The sequence below is a fragment of the Coturnix japonica genome, chromosome 1 (genome assembly GCF_001577835.2).
Source record: "Coturnix japonica isolate 7356 chromosome 1, Coturnix japonica 2.1, whole genome shotgun sequence".
NCBI classification, from domain to species: Eukaryota; Metazoa; Chordata; class Aves; order Galliformes; family Phasianidae; genus Coturnix; species Coturnix japonica.
This window is the reverse complement of record NC_029516.1, coordinates 156,157,316-156,178,977: the sequence shown is the minus strand read 5'-3', so window position 1 is coordinate 156,178,977 and position 21,662 is coordinate 156,157,316. Positions and strand designations below refer to the sequence as shown.

The following is a 21,662-nucleotide window of genomic DNA, read 5'->3' as shown; positions in this document are numbered from 1 at the left end:
GAATCTTTAAGAAAAACATAGAATAAAACTCAGTCCCATGGGGCTAACCTCTCAATTTATCAGGATCGGGCAGCACATGATTACTAAGTTCTGTGCCTTGGAAATGAGTTTTGCATTGATGATAGAATGTACAAGGACCTGTCACTAGACTAGTGACAATTCTGTTACTTTTCTTGCTTTTACCCACAGTCAAATTTCTTGAGAGCCTGTAGAATTCTTCTCTTCCAGTGCCTGACTTGTTGTGTATTCGCTTCCATTTTTAAGTATCTCTTTTAAAGGTCTTCCACTGGTCTGTAACAACCTGTAATATCCTTTGTTTTGTCAGGGTCATAATATTGCTTAGATCAAATGAATATTATCAAAACAGCTTGCATTCTGAGGAAACCAGTCACTGAAATGGTGAATAGAAGTATTATTTCTAGTGGCAGTCGGATTATGAGACAGATCTGTGCCTCGTTTTTTGTCATATTCAGTAATATTGAAGACAATGTTTTTTCTTTCTTTATGGGGTTTATATAACTAAATGTAATGAATCTGTTTAAATCCAATCTGGAAATGTCTGTGATTATAACATGAATATAGAAGAAATGTGCTGTAAATATCCATCCATGTAATGTACCACTTAAGCTTTTTTTTTTTTTTCTAATTACCTTACAGGCGTTTTCAAAGACAGAAGAAAATTTATGTACCACGTTCCTTTAAAACCAGTAACTTGTCAGCCTTTGGGGTGAGAAACTTTTAATGCATTGTAGAGTTTTTCTAATGCAATTTCTTGCAAGTCCTTATCATAGAATCACAAGGTTGGAAAGGACCTAGAAGATTATCCAGTCCAACCGTCCTCCCATTACCGTAGCTACAACAAACCACTAACCCATATCTCGTAGCTCCTCATCCAGACGCCTCTTGAACACTGCCCGGGTTGGCAGCTCCACCACCTCCCCGGGCAGCCATTCCAGTGCCTGACCACTCTCTGAGAGGAAAAAGTTCCTTCTTATGTCTAGTCTAAGCCTCTTCTGGTACAACTTGCAGCCACTGCCTTGGGTCCTGTTTGTTGCCTGGCAGAAGAGGCCAAGACCTAGACCTAGACCAAAGCCTTGTCTTTTTATCAATAGAGTGGTGAAAGTTACATTACTAAATTAAAAATGTTGAAACTGACAAGGATTTTTGTCAACATGCTGAAGGTGATTTGTTTTCATCTGTAGGACTACTAAGGAACGACAAGAAGTCAGGAACCCTACGCTTACTCTCCCTGATCAAGACTCGAAAGGATTTAAATCTATACCTGCTGTTTTTCAGCACTGTGCTCTCCGGCAGTCTTCCAGTGGTGCTTCAGGGCTTGTTACTCCACATAAGGCCATGGCCAAGGAGGGCGAGGAAACAAGAAGTTTGTGCAAGTCAGGCAAAGCTGTTAAAACTTTTGTTCCACCCTTCAAAAGCAAGCTGACGCTTTCTACAGGTGAACAAGGCAGCAGCAAGAGATGTCACTCACCAGTCAGAAACAATGTGACGGAGGAGAGGGAGTTAAATCAAATCCCAATTGAACGAAATAGTGCTGAATCTCAGGATCACCAGTCCTGCGTCCTGCATGCAGCAGTCACTGACTTAGAAAATGACGATTTAGGTATTTACAGATTTCCATCACTTACCTGTTGTGAATGCTAACCAAAGTTAATGCAGAGTGTGAAGAATTTGTTTTTGTTGAAACTTCGTTTCAGTAACAAGTTTTAAAATAGTTTATATTTCATTTGATACTTGATTTTATATACCTAAATAAAATATTCTAAGGAGTCTGAAGACTAGCCTTGCTATATTTCGCTCACTTTATTCATTCTGCTTTCTAATGAAAGTCCAGGCCTAGCCATGCAAGTGGTTGATTCGGTCTTTTTCAGAGAAACAGTGCACATCTTCAACTGTCTAACTTTCTCTTTCTTCTCTAAATCTACTTGTATGATTGCGTTTCTTAAATTGATACATACTGTAAGAGGGTTTTATGACTTTCTTTTCTTTGCAGTTATAAGCAACATGATGGCAAATCTCCGCTGTGCTAGAGATCTACAGGAAATGAGAATTAAAAAGAAATATAGGCAAAATATTAGCCCACAGCCAGGCAGCCTTTATGTCATTAAAACATCTGCAAGAAATAGAATCTCTTTGAAAACTGCAGTAGAAGAGGAAACACCCGGTTTTCATTCTACAGAAAAGGTATATGTATCAATGATACCTGTTTACTATCTCTTTGGAGGAGTGTGTTCCTTAAAACTAGAAAACAAAAACTCAACATCTTTAGAATGGACACATTTAAGTGAAATGTGTCTCTTCAGTTTTGAGATAAATATTTGCAGTGACTCTTAAAACAGTTGCTACGGTATTAAAATATTTGCATATCCACAGTTAAGAGGTAATCCAAATAATATGAATCATATATGTGCCTGTAGTGTTAGAGTCAAACAAGATTAACATCAAACAAGGAAAAAAATCAACTGATGATAGTTACTTGCAACTTCTAATCTCTAGGAAAAGCTGTCTTAAGATAACACATGGTTAAAATTTAAGCTCAGATAAGTCAATATCAATAACCTTTCTTTTTTGGTACAGTGGTTTTTTTTTAGAGTACAGTGTGATTTTTTGCTAAACACATTTATATGAGTTCCTCCATTCTTCTTGGATTGCTTATAAAAAGGTCATTCAGAAGATCTCTTGATCAAGGAGGTATTTTATGGGAGTTTATAGCATTACATATAAAAGATCTTTGAATTCTAACTGTATTGTCATTTTCTGTTTTTCATCTTTTTTTACAGCTTTACACATACGGTGTTTCAAAACACTGCATACAAGTTAGCAGCACAAATGCAGAATCATTCCAGTTTCTCATTGAAGAATTTTTCAGTAAGGAGTATTTATTAGCAGGAAATGGGATACAACTTGCTGATGGAGGATGGTTGATACCTACAGATGAGGGAAAGGCTGGAAAAAAGGAATTTTACAGGTATTATTATTATTACTTATAAACTTGAGGCAAATATGGTATTTATTAGTTGTGATTCTTGTATCCCCTAGAAGTTGAACACTCACTACTTTTTGGCTGCATTTTCAGTACAACACTTACTGGTTTAAATGAAAGTATTGTAAGTTTGTAAATTTACGGTGTAGACTAATGTAGCCTCTTCAGAGCAGGTGCAATTAGATTAATTAATCACTGAGTTGATCTGGCTGTGTCTTGAATACCTTCAGCAGTGGCCTCTCTGAATCACCCTTGCCAGTTGATATTTGTGGTTTAAAAAAAGCCTTTTATCTCCAATTGGAATTTTGCATCTTCCAACTTGTCTGTTGCCTCATCCTGTTGTCATGTGCTTCTGAGAAGCCTGCTTTCTATGAATTCTCTGATCACATAATTACAAGCAGCAATAAGGTTTTTAATTTCTCTCTTAAATGCAAACCCAGCTCTCCTAGCCTTTCCTTGTGCTCAGCCCCTTGTGGCCTTTTGCAGGGTTTGCTCCAGTATACCAGCATCTTTGTCCAGGTGAACCCTAATCTGGACACAGTACTTCAGATGTAGTCTGTCAAGTGCCAAAAAGAGGCAAAGGATGACTCCCTTTTTGGCTTCACTCTTAATAGCCCAGAACTTTGGTCACATTTCTTTGCTGCAAGGACATTTGCTGCCTCCTGGTCATCATGTCATCCAGGTTCCTAGATCTTTTTGTGCAAAGCTTTCTTTACTAGGAGAGTGGTGAGGTCCTGGAACAGGCTGCCCAGGGAGGCTGTGGATGCCCCGTCCTTGGAGGTGTTCAAGGCCAGATGGATCGGGCCCTGGGCAACCTGATCTAGCAAATGTGTATGTTTGGTGGCCCTGCCAGGCAGGGGGGTTGGAACTTCATGATCATTGACGTCCCTTCCAACCCGGGTCATTCTGTGATTCTGTGAAAGCTGTCTCCTAGAGTCAGCATTGCTCTGTTAGTGTTGCATGGGATTATTCCATTGCAGATGCAAGACTTTGCTCTTGTTGAATTTCATTAAATCCCCATAAGGCAAACCTAATCCACCTACAGTTCCATTTTGCATCCTGTGGCATTACCACAACCTCTCTGATCCCTTGACAGCTGTGGAGCATGTAGCTACACACACTGAAGTAATCACCTGGAGGCAGAGTATGCAGAACTTGACTTAACTTGTGGCTTGTGTTTCCTCCTCATTTGGCAAGTGTTCTGCTATTAGCAGTACAGTCCCAAATTCAGCATTTCTCCCCAGTGGTGTCATGACTGTTGAGTGTTTGGTAGATGTACCTTGCTAGGTATGTGCCAAAGCATTTATGCTAAATGGATATTATGCTACATATTACCACATATTATGCTAAATGGACTGCCTGGGATGGTCATCTGTGTGCAGTTAGTGCAGAACTTCCCACCCATATGTCAGTGTTAAAGATCTGCATGCATTTTAGAAAGCATTCTGGTTCTTCTCTCATGTGGAACTGCTATTTTTATGCCAACAAGCAACACCAATGTGAAAATAATTAGGAGATGTGAGATTTTGGTTGTATTTTCAAGAAGCAGTAGAACTCTGGGAGCAATGCACCCAACTCTGCATCACTGTTCTTGCAATCAATGTTTGGTCATGTTGGAGGTAATCTTGATTATTTTTATTTATTTATTTATTTATTTATATTTTATTTAAATAAACTTACTATTTTTTTGTGAATGGGAAAAATATTAAAGCATTTGCACAAATCAAGTTATTATTAGATACACTAAAACTTTAAGCAATCCAACTCCTTATTCCAGAGGAAGCTTGTCTTTTCCACAAGTGCTCTTGATTCTGTACTCAGGCCATCTAATACCAGGCTTTCCCCACATTCCTTCTTCAGAAATAGAGAAGTGAATCCACCAACATACTGCTTACTGCAGAACAGCTAAAGCTTTTTTGATGGTACCTGCTCTGGGTGTCAGTGTAGATCTGACCCTGGAGCAAGCAATTAGTAGAGGCTGTTCCACAAGCACTGCTTTCAGTTCCTGTATCTTTTCTGGGTTTGCTCTATGTTAAAATGTATAGTTGAGAATAAATATCCACTGGTTGGTCAGCTGTATCAGTCTCTTTATTGTGTTAAACATATTAACTGGACCTCCATCAACTTCTTTATGCCTTCATTTAGTCATAAGCATTTAGAATCTTAATCTTGGACTGAATTCTGTCTATAATTCTTGAATTGCATCATTCTTTGTAGAAGATGAGGGTATATCTCCTAAGGCTTAAGACTGCCCATCTCTCTTCCAACTCGATAATTAATTTGATGGTTATACCTACTCCTTAACTTTCTGTATATTCACCTACTAAATCGCTTCTTTTCCTCATCCAACCACAATACCATTCCTTAACATCTTGAGCCTTTCCGCCAAGTTGAAGTTCACTTTTTAGTTGGACTGTGATCAGTCTAATGGCTTATTTGAATTGCTTGTCTAATTCCTTCTCCTTCAATGAAATGAATTTCCTACTGACTGGCAGAGTTGGAAAATACAGTTTTCCAAGGTGTAGAGCACACCTCTGTCCTTCTGTGCTATGAGCATAACTGCAGGAATGAGAGAGGGCCTGCCCCTGGAGCTATTGCTGGGCTCCAGGGTCTGTTTCAAGAATGCATGCAAGTATATACATGCATGCTGCCAAAGCTTATAAGGGCAAAACTTCAATGTTTAGACAATAACCACACCAAGCTATGGAATGTAACTTTCTTGTTTGCTCTGTAATAAACATTCCTTTGTTAATATTACCTATGTGCATGTTCTCAATACAGTGCCAGTGAAAAACAGGCAAAAATGACAATGGATTTCAGATGAATTTGTTAACTGTTTTTCTGCAGGGCTCTCTGTGATACTCCTGGTGTGGATCCCAAGCTAATAACAGAGGCCTGGGTTTACAATCACTATAGGTGGATTGTATGGAAACTGGCAGCCATGGAAGTGTCTTTTCCACACAAATTTGCTAACAGATGTTTGACGCCAGAAACGGTGCTGTTGCAGTTGAAGTATAGGTAAGTGTGTAGAAATATATCTGGAGCTGTAATTTGGAAAAAATTTGCTTTATAGCTCATGGTATTTTATAATCTCTATGTTGCGTTTTGTATTTATCAGAATGTTTGAACCATTGAATTTATATGTGTTTGTATTAGAAGTAATAGTGTGTGTTCTCTGAGAATGTTTAGATAACTTCCATTTTTCTTCAGTGGCACTTAATCACGTGGATTAAATAACAGTTTGCAACAATTCCTTTTATGATTTTTCCTATGTTAATGTCACGGATCCTTTTTTTGTAGGTATGACTTGGAAATCGATAAAAGTAAACGATCAGCAATCAAAAAAATAACAGAGAGAGATGATGCAGCAGGTAAAACACTTGTGCTGTGTATTTCTAAGATCCTATCACTAAACACCGCTGTGTCTCCTAGTAATAGTAATAACAATACGGAATGTGAAAAAGCAGCAGCAATAATTGAAGTTACTGATGGCTGGTATGGGATCAGAGCTCTTCTGGATCCACCTCTCAAAGCTTTCTTACATAGAAGAAGGCTGACTGTTGGTCAGAAGATCATAGTGCATGGAGCAGAACTTATTGGCTCTCCAAATGGATGTACGCCACTGGAAGCCCCAGATTCCCTTATGCTAAAGGTAAACCAAAATATTAGTTCAGCTTGATTGGATGTGCCTGAAGGATGTAATAATTGCTATTTTCTTGAGCCACGCTGTAAACTGGATGGGCTTTTGTAAACATAAAAGCTTTTGTCTGGATTTTATTAAACCCGGTTTGTAAGACACAAAGTAGTTAATGCATACTAATCAATAGAAGGGAAGTTAATAGAATCAAATCAGTAGTATGCAAGTACTTTTTTTTGTATGTTATATAATATGCTGTTAAGTTTTGCTGCGTGTTTTGTCAGTTCCAGCTTCGAAAAATATTTATCCATCATAAATAATGTGTAAGGTTGAGGGAGAACGGGAGGTGAAAACAGTTTGTGGGAGGGTGGGCTTAGATAGGAAGGACTTTGCTTGTTTGAGGATCTTTAAAATGCTGTGTGAAGCTGCAGCATAAAAATATTGCTTCTCTGATATAAGGCAATGGCATATATCAGAAGTGTTTGTTTCCTAGATAATTAGAACTCATTTGATTTTTAGTACTTGTTTAGAATTAGTTTTTCAATGCAAAAAAAAAAAAACTAAAGTCCTGAAATTAAAATCCAGTATGTTCAAATGTAAAAATGAGAGAGGCCAGTGTAAAAATAGTCATTAACTTAGTTGTCTTAAGCTGGAATTCCTTTTGACCCCTCCTTGTCAGTTCATCATTCAGCATTTAATGTTTCAGATTGCAGCGAACAGCACGCGATGCGCACGGTGGTACACAAAGCTGGGATTTCACCGAGACCCCAGACCTTTCCCTTTGCCTCTGTCATCACTTTATAGTGAGGGTGGCGCAGTGGGCTGCATTGATGTGGTTATCCAAAGAACTTATCCTATGCAGGTACGGTACAAGTATTTTATGAATCTGACAGGTTCTATTAGATCTGTGTTATCTAATGGCTGGTTGCTATGTCAATTGGTAACTACTTGCTTTTTAGTTTTAGGGTTAAAATTATTAAAATTAAAATTATTATTTTAATATTATTATTAAAATTTTAAATTTTTAAATTATTATTTTATTATTATTATTATTAAAATTATTTAAAAACCAAATAAATGTTTTTTGTTTGAAATTTTGTATTTCAGTGGATGGAAAAGACATCAGCTGGCACATACGTGTTTCGTAACAGCCGAGCTGAAGAAAGGGAAGCTGCCAAGCATGCGGAAGATCAGCAAAAGAAGCTGGAAGTTCTGTTTGCAAAAATTCAAGCAGAATTTGAAAAGCATGAAGGTAAAGCTTTTGTTATTTCAAAATATACATTAAGAACATGTCAACATTTTGGATGTTTACAAATGGGTTTCAAGAAAATGTGCCTCCAACCTTCAAAAAAGGATGGAAAGAAGTTCTTGGACAACTAACTACATGCCAGTCAACCTGACGGTGATCCCTGAGGTTTTGGAAGAACTGATTTTGAAAACCATTTCCAGCCACATGAAGGGCAAGGAAGCAATTGGAAATAGTCAGCAGGGATTCACCAATAGGTAGTCATGTCTGACCAACCTGATAACCTTCTATGATGAAATGACTGGCTTAGTAGAGAAGCAGGGAGCAGTTCATATTGTGCCTCAATTTCAGGAAGGCTTTTGACACTACTGCTATTAAGAATCTCCTAGAGAATCTGGTGAAGTATTAGGGGTGAGCAGATAGTGTGTAGTAGCCAGGCCCAGAAAGTAGTGATGAGTGACATGAAATCTAGTTGGAGGTCAGTTAACTAGCCATGTAGTTGTTGACACAAGCCAGCAGTGTGCCCTAGTGGCAAATAAAAGCTAACAGTATCCTCAGCTGCATTAGGAGTGCTGACCAAGGCATGTGATGCTCCCTTTTACTCAGAACTAGTGAGGCTACACTAGATTTAGATCGCACAGCTCCATGAATCTGTGAATCTTCTATACTGAAGGAAATCATCAAAGTTGAATCATAACAGATGGCTTAATGGAGACTATAATGGTTAATATAAAGAAGATAAGTTGGCTTTTAGCTGGCGTCCATGATACACAACCATAGAATCAGAGTGATTAGGGTTGGAAGGGGACCTCTAAGATCACCTGGTTCCAACCCCTCTTCGATAGACCAGGTTGCTCAGGCAATCAATCTGTCCCTACATTGAAGTATTTTGTGGTTTTATTCTTGCAATGCCTACATGCTATCATGCTTCCTATGCAATTTTCCTTCTCTTTTGAAGTGTGCTGGTTGTTGTATTCAGCGTAACAGATTTTTTTCAACAGAGAGAAATTGCAGAAGAGCACCAAGATCGCGCATTGTCACAAGGCAGCAAATCCACAATTTGCAAGATGGTGCAGAACTTTATGAAGCAATTCAGAATGCACCTGATCCCAGTTATATGGAGGTAACTGTGCAGCCCTACCTGGCTGATTTTGAAACACTTGTGGAATCATTTCCTATATAGTAGTATTTCCTGCTAAAATCAACCATTAAATGACTATCTATTTTAGTCACCTTCTGAAGTTTTCTGCAGTATGCTTAGTAAGAAGTAAACGAAGATTTACTGAAAAATTTGAAAAACGTTTTAATGAAGCCTAGTTAAAATAGATGAATAATATTATAGATTGCAAAAATTAAATGCATGCTTTTGCAAGTCAATGTCCTTGAGGTCTAAACTGTGACTTAATTGGATAAGATGTTTTGTATACCTGTGGTGATAGTACCTGGATCTTGAAGGGTTGGTCAGAACAGTAACGCTCCCATTGATTTCAGCATCAATTCACTGTGTTAGCTCACAGATAGCAGCCTGCTGGGAGGTGTGACTTTTCTTCTTACACAACTTCTTTGCAAGATATCTTATTTGTTATTGAGCAGACAGGTGTGCCTGTTGTATTAATTGATTTGCTTATGTGTTTTAAGCAAGCTTCTCACTAATTATCACATAACAACAGTATATAATGTAATGCAAAGACAACTGAGCATCAGACGAGTACCAGTCAAGACTGGTGACCCCAGTTGTGTTAACATACAGCATTTACATTCCTAGTAGTGTCTCAGTTGGGTTTTCTTGATTACCTTAAAAAAAAAACAAAGGCACTGAATAAATTTTCTCTTGGTCACAGGGATATCTCAGTGAAGAGCAGTTAAAAGCTCTGAATGCTCACAAGCAGCTGATGAACGATAAAAAGCAAGCTCGGATACAGGAAGAATTCAAGAAGGCTCTAGAGTCTGCAGAACAGGAAAAACATGGTTGTTCTAAAAGGGATGTGTCAGCTGTGTGGAAATTATTAGTGGTAGACTATAGAAAGCAAGAAAAACTTAAAGGTAAGTACTTAGAAAATTATAAGTAAGTCTTATTTATACTCTATCTGTACAGGGTAACTGGCCAACATAGCAGGCAGACTTGAAGTTTCCTCACAGTGTTCTAGCTTGCATGTTGCAGCTTCCAGTTTTATTTTGTTTAAAAACCTTTATATTAATATTGCACACCTAAATCCTAACCTGATGTTATTAGGGGTGATCCTGAGTATCTGGCGTCCGCTGCTAGAGGTGTGTTCACTGCTGAAGGAAGGCGGTCGGTACAGAATCTACCAGCTGTCAACATCACAGTCCAAAGGAAGATCAGACTCGACTAACGTACAGTTATCAGCAACAAAGAAAACTCACTATCTACAACTACCAGTAAGTGCTTTAGCTGCATAAATGTGAGTCATTAAAAAGCATCGTGGTCTGTATAACAGTATAAGGTTTTTTCAGGTCTCACAGAAGATGCTGCTGCAGATTTTCTTTCCAAGAAAGGCTCTAAAATTCACCAGCTTGTTGGATCCTTCTTATCAGCCACCATGTGGTGAAGTTGATGTAGTTGGAGTTGTAATATCCATTAGCAGAACAGGTATGTTGTGGACCAAATATGTTGACATTGAATAAGCACTAGATTTTCATATTGAAATAATCAAAACTATCCTGGTGTTATACCTGCATCTCAATTCTGTTAAAACCCGGTAAGATAACCCATCACCCTAATATGCGGGCAGGTAATTGTTTTCCTACAGAAAATAATGCCTTCATTTATTTGCTCAGAAAGAATTGAATTCTATTTTTTTCTTACTTTCAGGATTCTCTAACATGGTTTATTTATCTGATGAAAACTATAATCTTGTGTCAGTAAAAATCCGGGCAGATCTCAGGCACTTTGCTATCGAAGATATCATTGTCCGCTGTTCGTTCATTGCTGCAAGCAACCTTCAGTGGCAATCTGAATTCAGATCAGAAATTCCTGTGCTGTTGGCTGGAGATCTCTCTGCATTCTCAGCCAGCCCAAAGGAGAACCATCTTCAAGAGAAGTTTAATGAACTGCGGAAGATGATAGAGGTAAGCCTTCAGATTTTTAGTTGAGTGATTAATTCTAGCTATTGCAGTGTTACGCTCATTACCAAGAAGTCTGTCAGTACTAATAGAACTCAAGTAGTGCACGTAGTGTTGAATTAGAGGGGATTTTGTTGGTGTAAGATGTTAATGCACTTTTCCTGGAGGGCTCTCTATATCATGTATTGAATATCTTAACTGGTTTCATCCCCCTTTCTTCCCCCAGCTCAGTGCCACCACCTTAAGCATGTATTGCAGAATCTTCTCTGGCCAGCAAACCCATTTCACTTGTCCACAAGGAACCTGTCATGGACCATTGGACTCTTGCCTTTTTACAGTTGAAATTTACTGTTTTGCTTAGTCGAACGCATTCAGTATCAACCAAAGAGCTGTTGATTTTCTTTAATTACTCTTAATTTCAAATTTAGCTGTTTTAAATACAACATCTTGGTCGTGCATTCTCACTTTTTATTGCACAAAAACAATTTTAAATACAAGAGTTTATAGTTCTTGTAAGTAGTAAAAAAAGTAAGGTGTATTTTCTTCCATGGAAAGTGCAGCAGACTTCTGAGTTGTTGACTGGATGTACAGTAAACTTCTGGTGGGGGTATAGCAAGAAAACAAAGCAAAACTATTTAGTATGTGAGCATGGAATGTTTAGATTATTTTAGAACCAGCTGTTATGCACTGTAATATGTTCTGCTTTATAGAACGTGGACTCCTTTTGCTCTGATGCAGAAAGGAAATTGATGAATTTGCTACAAAGAAATGGCTCGCTTACACCCATTTTACCTAAGAGATGTGGTCTGGAATGCTTTTCTCCTGCTTGCAACTCAGGCCCTTATGGAGAGGATAAAAGCTCGGTAAGCTACTCGCAGTTAGTCTTGGTTTTATACTGCTACGATGAGCAGTAAGGATCTAAGCAGATTTTATACTGATGCTCTCTACTCTCAGTCTGCCCCACAGGGTCTCTTCAGGGCAATGCAAGCAGATGCAGTCAAACCCTCATGTGGGTTAGGATTGTTACTCAGAAAGAAATCCCTAGACTAGTCTTCCTACAGGCAATATATGGAAAATACCCTTCATGACCTGTGTTTCAACAGCATACTTTAAGCACTCTGAAATTTATATGAGGAAAATGAGTCCTCCTTTCCCTGTGGATGATTCATTAATTCCTCAGTCCTATTGTGAAGATTATCTGACATATCTCTGCCAGAGTGGTCAGGTGCTGGAATGGGCTGCCCAGGGAGGTGGTGCAGTCACCAACCCTGGAGGTGTTCAAGAAACATTGAGATGATGTACTGATGGACATGGTTTAGTGGGAAATATTGGTGGTAGGTGGATGATTGGAATAGATGATCCTAGAGGTCTTTTCCAACCTCTGTGATTCAGTGATTCTATGACAGACATCACTGGGAGGAAAATTCTTGATCTGTAAATCTTTCTTCCACATGTGCCCTTGTTCAGAGAACTTCCCTGTTTTTTTTCTAGATATTACTCACTGTTTCATAGATTTGAGAGGGAAGAGGTATCATCTTGCAAATGTTTGCACTTTACAGCAGCACTACCAAAAACTGAGTAAAACAGCACTCTTAGCTTCTCTCAGAGCTGCTGGAGATGGGTTGTTTTTCGTGGGCAGTACTGAGTGCAGTCAGAAGAAAGGTATTTCCTCCCACTAGTTGTGGGGGAGGCGGAAACACAATGATAAAAGGTCAATAAATGAGGACTAAATAAGTCTGTAAGGCATCTTTTTCCAGTTCAGAGAGAGTGCTAATATTTGATGCTGAAGGTTTAGTGGTATACATCAATTTGATAAATACAGTAGCCAAACTAAAACAAATGAGCATTTAATGTGTTCTTCAATGATTTGCTATGTAATAGCTATCCGCTGTGTGCTATTATCTCCATGGTTTTGGTCTGTGCTTCTAACCCTTTTTCCTTCAGACTTTTTTGTTCATTCTTCCTTATTTATAACCCTTTGAGGATATTTCCAGTGCAGAAGACTCAGTTAACTCAATTTTATAGTGACCGCTTTGAATTCTTACCATCTGGCACAGCAAAATTCCTCTCCTTTAGCTTTGATCTCAGACACAGCGTAAATGTGTTGTCCTAGTGTGCATGCAAATGAACTTATCAACTATCAATGCTTGAAATAAAACATTGGTCACTCTCAGAGGTCAGCAAACCAAAGGTAACCTGGATATGAATTATACAGCCTTGTTTATATCCATTTTTTCCCTGTCGTGTGGAAGTAATTGAGGAAGATAATGGGGTTTTTTATATTTAACATAAAACTTATCTCTTTTTAACTAGATCTCTTCCAAAATTGAAGTGAAGCATCCGAGCCCCTTGTCAGCGAGCACACCAAATACAAAGCTGTTCCCACAAGGCTCAGCAATAACGCCTTCATCTGCTGTAAGTAATGAGAACCATCCCAGAAACAACAAAAAGAGAAAAGCAATGGACTTCCTCAGTTGCATACCTGCCCCCCCACCACTGACACCGATCTGCTCCATCATTTCTCCATCTGTAAAAAAGGCATTTCAGCCTCCGCGAAGTTTGGGCTTGCAGCATAGCAAGTTATCAAAAGAAACAGACCCCAATGCTGGTTGTGTCACCCCCAATAGAAAACTGAGAGAAGCTGTCCAGCTTCCTGATACTGACCTGGTTGCTGATGAAGAACTTGCAATGATTAATACACAAGCGCTCATAAATACTGTACTAGAAGAAAAGAAGATGGACTGTGTAAATGAAGGCAATGCAAGGGCTGCTAACTTATCTGGTGACACAAGAGCTACTAAGTTATCTGGTGATATGAAGGTTTCTGATTTATCTGGTGACCTTTCATCCAAAAGCAGTTACAGATCTGCTAAGGAAGCAAACAGTTCATTGAGCAGCAGTTGTGAAGGAGCTGATGATCTCCAGAAGCACACACAGGAACCCGAGGGTTCCTTATCAATCTGCAGGGTGCTGCAGAGGCGCAAATCCCGCAAATGCTACTAGGTGCACATGTACAGTACTGTGTATATTTCAAATTTAAGTGCTTTTACTTTGTACATTAAATCCTGGTTGTAATAAAGTTACGTTACAAAATTCACGGGATGGCATTTCATCTGCAAAGCAGATGATTAGGAGTCAAATAATTGTACATTTCCGGCACAAAGATGTAGCATACAATAGCATCACTGCAGCTGAAGGTTTTATAACCCATTACTTTGATTCTGATGTATTCTTAAATTACAGTAGTGCCTTTGGTTCAGGTTTTGTTATCCTCAGTAGCATTAGTGGTTGTTTGGCGTAACACAGGGCAAAAATAACAGTTCTCCAGGTTTGTTGTAACCAATTACAGCAGTTTTATTCTCAAATATTCCTCTGTAATTCTGGCATAGTTCTGTGCCTTTTTCCTTAAAACTTTCTTTATAGTTCTTAAAAAGGTCTTAGAAAGCAGCTGTAGTGATAAAAGTTTGATCCATAACAGAATGACATACAAAGGTATTAATAATAGATAGAGTCCTACAGGCAGCCTTGCTCTTACACAGGCATCGTGTTCCTTTACACCTTATGCTTCTCTGACCATGAACTGCCAGATGAATCATAGCTACCCCTGTTTCTTAATGTCCAGGGTGAGCTGCCTTCATTCCCTACTGCAGAGTAGCCTGCTTGCTCCCATCGTGTTCTATTACTAGTGCCTGATGTCCTGTGCCTGCTTTGAAAAACTACCATTGCTAAAGCTGAGTTTTAGCATCTCATTTTCATGAGGTTTCTTGATAAACACATATCAGCAGGGTTTAAAAATGCAGCTCAAACTCCTGCAGGGTGGCTGCTTCTCCTCATTCAGCTCTTCATAGTGGAAGGAGGTAATTTCTCCCTTAGAAACACTTCTCCCCTCTACTCTCCCTCCCAGCCCTTTCTTAAGTTGTTATTTAGTGTCAGGTACTTGATAGCTTCGCGCAACAGTTATTTAGAGCTGCTTCTGTAATGCTGTTCCTTCTCAAAGTTAGGGAGCGCTCACCTAATGCTCGTGTTCCTTCAGGATTGCTGCTTCTGGCAGTCCAGCTCTTGGCAGGATTAAAGGCACAGTTTGGTGTGTTGAAGCTTTTCTCCTTGGTGCTGGAGATGCTGTTTGGGTGCATTAGAGCTAAGGTAAGAACAGCAGAGCTCCAGGCACCACAAGTGCAGATGCAAAAGATCAAATCTTGCTACAGTATCTTAGAACTTGTACCTCTCTTAAAGCTAGAAGCAATGCTCCAGACAAGGAGTGGGAAGATGCATAAAATCATAGAGTAGTAAAATAGCAGGAGCTGACCACTGCACAGAGAAGGAATTGGCCATGTGGTCTGTAGGAATCCAGGAATGTTTGGTGTTATCTGTAAGTGAAAGAGTGATGAAGGAAAAACAGATGTGAGCCTCAGCCAGCAATAAGCATTTTGCCACGAGCACGAATGGATTTCAGCAAAGGAAGAGACAAGTAGTCGTATATAAGGGACAGTGGTCTGAGATCACTCCGATTGGAGTTGCCGTCTAATGGCTTCAGAATTAAAAGCCTCATTTAGAAAAGTAGTAGAAAAATAGAAGTATAAAATAGTTTAGGAATAAAAATAATGTAAAACTAAAGACTTATACCCTGATAATCCCTGATCATAGAAGCACACACAGAACAGTGCACCCCTTCAGTAAAACACCGGGTTGTTTCTATGTGCCATGCAAGGCCTCCTGCTTGAGAAAGCTGCAGGGGGGTGGGCACAGGCGGCCAGGCCATAGGCTGCGTTTGGTCCAGGGGGGCTCCGGTCTTCCCTGCTTGGTTTTTCAGAGTGAAGAACGCTGTGGAAGGTGATGTAGTGCTCATATTCTTCTTTCATCTGTTGTATCTTTTGTCGAGGGACATCGTGGATGTTTTTTCTGTAGTCAACGTGAACAAAGAACACATTACGAGTTATCTTAAACTTGCTGTGAGTTCCTGCTGCGTTCAGGCCATTGGTCCTTCTGCTTGGTGACCTATTTCTATGCTTTTATTTCCTTCTGTGTTACTTTCTGAACTGTAATTCACTGCTACCTACTTCTCAAAGGCACTTTAAAGACTGCTGAAAAAACCAGAGCCCACGTATTTCTGTGGGCAGCCAGGACATAAGAAGATAGATAAATGCTTTGAAATGCAACCCAGTAAGAACTATGTAGAAGACCTGTATGTTACTTTATGTGACCATTGCTGGGGTTGCCAGCAGCTTGCTAGCCTTGGGATGAGCTTTCCAACATCTGGAGAGAGCCCAGGTGCTGACTTGCAGCTGTTGCCTTATCTGGGTGCATGTCCTAGAAAAGTCCTACCTGCTGTGGCTCAGAAGTGATGGGCAGGCAGTGCTGCTGGCTGCTCCACGGCGAGCAAGAGAAAAATAAGGAACTGGCATGAGAAAGGCAGTGGAATGTGCTGCTTATGGTGGAGAAGCTATCCATGGTGCTGCCATGGCAGGTTTATAATTGAAGGCTGAGAAGGAGGGGAGCAGCTCAGACATGCAGGGCAGCTGGGATGGACCACAAATGGTCTTTGCAAAGCCTGCCAGGGACATCTGCTGTCTACAAACTCTGAGGAGCCACATTTTTACCACGTAGCTGTAAAGAGCCCAATTTACTACTGCTGTCATTTACCGGGTTACATTTTAGGGCTCATGATGAGGCCAAGTGTTGACCTTCCTTAGAGGACATAAGTGGAAGCAAAGAGAAAAAGATGTACCGCGTCAGTTCTCGAACATTGAACTTCCATGGTGTATCTGGTTCCCGGAATATCACCTCATAGCTATTCTCACGTGCCTGAGGAAAGACACAGAATTGTAGGTCACCTTGATATATGTGTTAACTTTAGGAACTCTCTTGTTCAGCCAGTTTCAAATTGAACAGTTTGGAAACCATTATATCCATGTCACTGTTGACATCCTGATTCCAAGAAGTTTCAGGGCAAGTTCAAAGACCCTTAAATCTTCAATAGTTATGTCTTCACTGAGTATGAACTTCAATGAGCTGACTGGATAAAATAAGTCCCTACACGCCTTTTCCCCTGCCTCCACAATATAAATTATTAGCTATAATTAGAGGACTGAGGGAAAATGGAACTAATTATTTTTAGCCTTGTTAAGAACTGTTTCACTTAAATCGCCTCCTTAATGTCACGGTTAAGCATATAAAGGCAAGAAATCGTAGCTTTCCCTACCATCATCACATATGGCTTCATTTCCCAAGCATGGATGTTGGTATTATCAATAATAACCGGGCTTTTCCCATTCTTCATGGCTTTGCGTGCTGCAATGTAACACATTAAGTAAGGCTCAAATGTATTAACAGCCGACAGAGTTAGGTTTTTTAGCCCTAGAGTGCCCTTTCTTTGCCCACCCATGGCAATCAATGAGTGCAGAGCACAGCCACAAAAACATGCTACGTTTTCTTTCTGAAATAGAAACCGTGGCGATTACACTCCCAAGCTGTCATTAAGTTTGCAGGTATTCCTTTTGGCTGCCACAAATTCCTTGTTAACCCACTCCCAGCTCAGGTCAGACACCTGAGAACATACAGTCTGTGCGATGCTGTGCACACAGCTGTGCTGAGCGGCTGCACTGCTCTATTTGCATGTCATCTGCTGCTCCCAAACTTCAGCACTGCTATCATCTATTGGATATCTCTCCTTCCTAAAACCCAACCTACCATCACCAACGTTCACTCATCATAAATCCCAATTACTAATGCTGCAAAGAACTCAGAAGAGGCAAATGCTTTCTTAACCAGGAGCTTCAGTCTACGGCACTACTCTGATATCTTCTCTGGGTACTAAACTTAAAGACACACTACAAAGAGAAAAACTATGCTGGGAAAAAAGAAGCACTTCAGTCAACTGAGTCACCTCTCTTTTGGTTCCATTTGTGTGCATCCTCGAGGAAGTCGGGGTCAAATTCATATACACCATTTCTAGAGAAGAAGTCATCAGTACTAAGAACTACAGCACTGGGATAGTCGCATCTCAGCTGTCTGAAAAGAAAGAGAAGGAAAGAAGGATTAGTGTGTGCAAACAGACGCCTTGCATGGAGAGCAGAAACCAGGAGCCACGGGAGTGCTCTGCCAATTTGCACAGTGCTTCAGATTGAAGATCCCAGGTAAAAGAGCTCTGGAAGTGATGTATGGGTAGATGGACACATAGGAGGAAAGGAATGGATCCTAAAGAGTGTTTGATTTCCTTAATTCAGCAGAGCAATCTGCAGTGCGCTACCAACGTGAGTCTTTAATCATAGTAATAATTCCATTTCCTGTGTTGTCTGAGAAGATAGAAATGTACAACAAAGAAATAACTGCTAATCCCGCAGAAGTTGGTCTCAAAAGGTGATTTGATGACTGGACTCCCATTTGAGAGAGATCTTTGAAGATAACTGAGAGAAACAGCTTGTCATTTAGTGAGGATGATCCACTGTACCATCAGCTGTGACTGAGGGAATCCCTGTGAGAAGCCAGGGCGAGTCCCCAGCACACCCTCACTGCTCACCATCTCCTCAGGTGAGCAGCTTCCTCAGAAGCTGGTGGAAATAAAGCAAGGCCAGTCCAGGAGCCTCGTGACTGCGACGTGCACAGCGCCGCTCTGCTATCTCACACTGCATGCAGTCCCCGTGACTCAGCTCAGCTCTTCGATGCATCCCCGCGAGCGACAAAACAACTATTTCTCAATGTCTTATCTGGCTGAGCAAAGGCAGGGAAAAGGTCCCTCTGGGTAATCAGCAAAAAACAGACACCCAGGCAAGAATGGCTTAATTCTGTCATCTCCAGCTCTGCTCAAACCATTTGCTTACCAAATTCACCCTAATCTGCCTGCCAGCAGTAATGCTTCACTGGGATTGCACAGTGCTTTAGTGGAATAAAAGTCAGCTGCTGACTTTGTTCCACCCGCGCTGTAACTTCCATCAATTTCTGACTAATTAATCTCATTTTGGGGTAGTCCACCGAGCAGGCTGATGGCTGCTTGATGGCTGCTTGATGGCTGGTTGACGGCCAGTGCCCGTGCTGCAGCCCCTCTATTACATCCCGGTTAGCAGCTACATGTGCTCCTCTTCTGGCACTGCGTTAATCACCCAACTACTGCTGCACAAACAGATTAACAAAAGTCAAATACTCTAAACTTGGGAGAAGTTTTCACAATCACCCATAACATGAGTGGAGAAAGAAAGCCCCAGCTGCATTTCATAGGCTGGTGTGATTTTCTATCAGAAGTTTAGGAAGTAAATGAATGTCCAACATTCATCCTGGTGAGGAGATGATTAGATGGAACCTTGAGTGTTCATTAAAACTAACAGCACTGTGCATCAGACAGCTGAAAAGGCAGAGCCTCAACATGCAATCACCTCCTTCCAAGGTAACACTGATCATAATGTTTATTTATTGAGTCATTTAGGTTAGAAAAGAGCTCTAAGATCATTCAAGACCAGCCTGGACGCCTACCTGTGTGACGTGGTGTAGGGAGCCTGCTTTGGCAGGGGGGTTGGACTCGATGATCTCTAGAGGTCCCTTCCAACCCCTACAATTCTGTGATTCTGTGATCATCAACTCCAACCACTAACCTGGCACTGCCAAGTCTACCACCAAACCACGTCCCTAAGCACCACATCCACACGTCTCTCAGATACCTCCAGGGATGGTGGTTTTTTAGCTACTCACCTGGGCAGCCTGAGTCTATTGTGGAGGCAGATGACAGCTTGCACGTGACTTGATTTTTGGAGATGTTTTGGAAAGCTGTGCCCACTGCTGCACCTCAGGTAAGTGCTTTCTTAGCGGTTGCCTTGGTTTGATTATGAAACATCTTCACCAGCAACCAAAATCCAGGCCAGAACGAGTCCCAGCACCACGCCAGCTTCATTGAGCTGCCAGAGTGACTTGGATGGGTAAACTGTTTCCACAAAGACCCTGTAACCATGTCTTACAGAGCTGTACCCAACCAACGCCAGGTGATGCTGGAAGGTGTGGGATTCACGTCATCAGCCTCATCTTGCTGCTGAAAAATGCTCCAGAGTGACAGTGTAAAGGGGCACTGCCAGAGCTACCAGCGAGGGGAGGAATCTGCAGTGATAACATTCATGGTTTGTAACATTTCTGAGTGCTGTAAAGAAGCGCAGCTTACAACAGAAATTCTGGCTGATACGAATAATGAATGAATGGGGATCTGTGTGAAAGCAGCAGAAGAAACAGCAGAGCAAAGGTTGCAACAAGGCCTGTACTGATAACCAAACAGCGGCGAAGCTGGGAGACGTGTCCTTCACCCACACACCTCGAGGCCAGCGCCCTGCTGGGCACACAGCAGATGATTTGCCATGGGAAGCCTCTGCAACCACCTTCTGATTTCAGCCAGGCTGCGTGTGCATGTATGCTCTGATGCACCTTTCCTCTCCTGCAGGATCATGCTCTGAGCTTGTTGTACAGGCTGCCCACGGAGGTTGTGATGCCCCGTCCTTGGAGGTGTTCAAGACCAGGTTGGAGGGCCCTGGGCAACCTGATCTAGTAAATGTGTATGTTTGGTGGCCCTGCCAGGCAGGGGGTTGGAACTACATGGTCCTTGAGGTCCCTTCCAACCGGGTCATTCTGTGACTCTGTGTACTAATTTAGAATCATTTAGAATCACAGAATGGCCTGGGTTGAAAAGGACCACAATGATCATCCTCAACCTCCCTGCTGTGTGCAGGGTCACCAACCACCAGCCCAGGCTGCCCAGAGCCACACCAGCCTGGCCTTGATGCCTCCAGGATGGGATTTTAACTTTAATTTTAGAAAGTTTTGCCTTTTAGAAACAAATCTCTGCTCAGACCATCACAGCAAACAATGTGGGATGTGGGGAAAGCAAATAGCAGCGTTTTCTTGGCACAGTCCTGTAACTAGACAGAGGTAATGGAGAGGTGCTGAGAGCAGTTCTCACCGCTGCCCTTTGAGCTGCGGTAACACACACGGAACAGGGGTCAGATGCGGAACAAGAATCTCAAGCGCTCATCTTACTCGGGACTAAAGCAACACTTATGATTTATTTTGCATATCACTCATTAATAATTAACTTTATATATTGACCAAAGAAAGAAAGAGAGTGAAAATAGAGCCATTTATTTGCATTGGCTGAGAATATACCCCCAAATCGTTAAGGAAACGACCGCAACGAGCGCCCGCCCGCTGCTCTTCGGGGAGCAACAAACAGCGCGGCCCAACAGGGACCGGCCGGAGCCGGGACGTGACGTTTGCGGGTCCGGTGCGGCCTTAAAGCCCCGTGGAGCGGCCGATGCCCCTTACCTGGCCAACGTGCTCTTCCCGGAGCCCGGCAGGCCCCGCAGCAGCACCAGCGTTTTGCCGAAGCGTCTCGGGGAGCGGCGGGGCGGGGGCTGCAGGCTGAGCCCCCCCAGGGCGCGGAGCAGCTGCTCGTCCATCCGGCACCGCTCCTTGCACCGGGACCGGCCCCGAAGGAGGAGGAGGGAGCTGGAGAGGTCCGGGCCGGCCCCTCCCGGTCATAACAACAGCGGGCAGCGCTGCAGGGCGGAGCGGAGCGGACGGAAAGCTAATACATGTGGCACACGGAAAGCTCTAATACATGAGGGCCCCAAATGCTGCCACATACAAATGAGCTGAATATTCAAGCCTCCTTTGTGCTCATTAAGATGTACAAATAGATTCCAACCGGCTTCAGCAAGACACCTTTT

The 21,662-nt window shown here is 41.5% G+C and overlaps 2 protein-coding genes across 3 annotated transcripts in view; one reads left to right on the top strand and one right to left on the bottom strand.

The window, feature by feature from the left end:
- Nucleotides 1-14,065, top strand: part of BRCA2 (BRCA2 DNA repair associated) — a 32,718-nt gene extending 18,653 nt beyond the window's left edge. For both annotated transcript variants that reach the window (XM_015852023.2, XM_015852024.1), the window contains exons 13-27: nucleotides 658-727; nucleotides 1,203-1,621; nucleotides 2,012-2,202; nucleotides 2,799-2,986; nucleotides 5,849-6,019; nucleotides 6,302-6,653; nucleotides 7,345-7,500; nucleotides 7,746-7,890; nucleotides 8,886-9,007; nucleotides 9,726-9,927; nucleotides 10,118-10,284; nucleotides 10,360-10,495; nucleotides 10,718-10,974; nucleotides 11,679-11,831; nucleotides 13,282-14,065. In XM_015852023.2, coding sequence (XP_015707509.1) covers nucleotides 658-727; nucleotides 1,203-1,621; nucleotides 2,012-2,202; nucleotides 2,799-2,986; nucleotides 5,849-6,019; nucleotides 6,302-6,653; nucleotides 7,345-7,500; nucleotides 7,746-7,890; nucleotides 8,886-9,007; nucleotides 9,726-9,927; nucleotides 10,118-10,284; nucleotides 10,360-10,495; nucleotides 10,718-10,974; nucleotides 11,679-11,831; nucleotides 13,282-13,971 — 3,419 coding nt within the window. In that variant the 3' untranslated portion in view covers nucleotides 13,972-14,065. The remainder of the gene's footprint in view (nucleotides 1-657; nucleotides 728-1,202; nucleotides 1,622-2,011; nucleotides 2,203-2,798; nucleotides 2,987-5,848; nucleotides 6,020-6,301; nucleotides 6,654-7,344; nucleotides 7,501-7,745; nucleotides 7,891-8,885; nucleotides 9,008-9,725; nucleotides 9,928-10,117; nucleotides 10,285-10,359; nucleotides 10,496-10,717; nucleotides 10,975-11,678; nucleotides 11,832-13,281) is intronic.
- Nucleotides 14,066-14,282: 217 nt separating this feature from the next.
- On the bottom strand, nucleotides 14,283-21,500 carry N4BP2L1 (NEDD4 binding protein 2 like 1). Its single transcript, XM_015852029.2, has 5 exons — nucleotides 21,259-21,500; nucleotides 17,852-17,976; nucleotides 17,168-17,256; nucleotides 16,694-16,770; nucleotides 14,283-15,867 (listed from the first exon to the last, which is right to left on the bottom strand). The coding sequence occupies exons 1-5, from the start codon at nucleotides 21,390-21,392 to the stop codon at nucleotides 15,639-15,641; spliced, it is 654 nt and encodes a 217-aa protein (XP_015707515.1). The 5' UTR covers nucleotides 21,393-21,500; the 3' UTR covers nucleotides 14,283-15,638.
- Nucleotides 21,501-21,662: the final 162 nt, after the last annotated feature.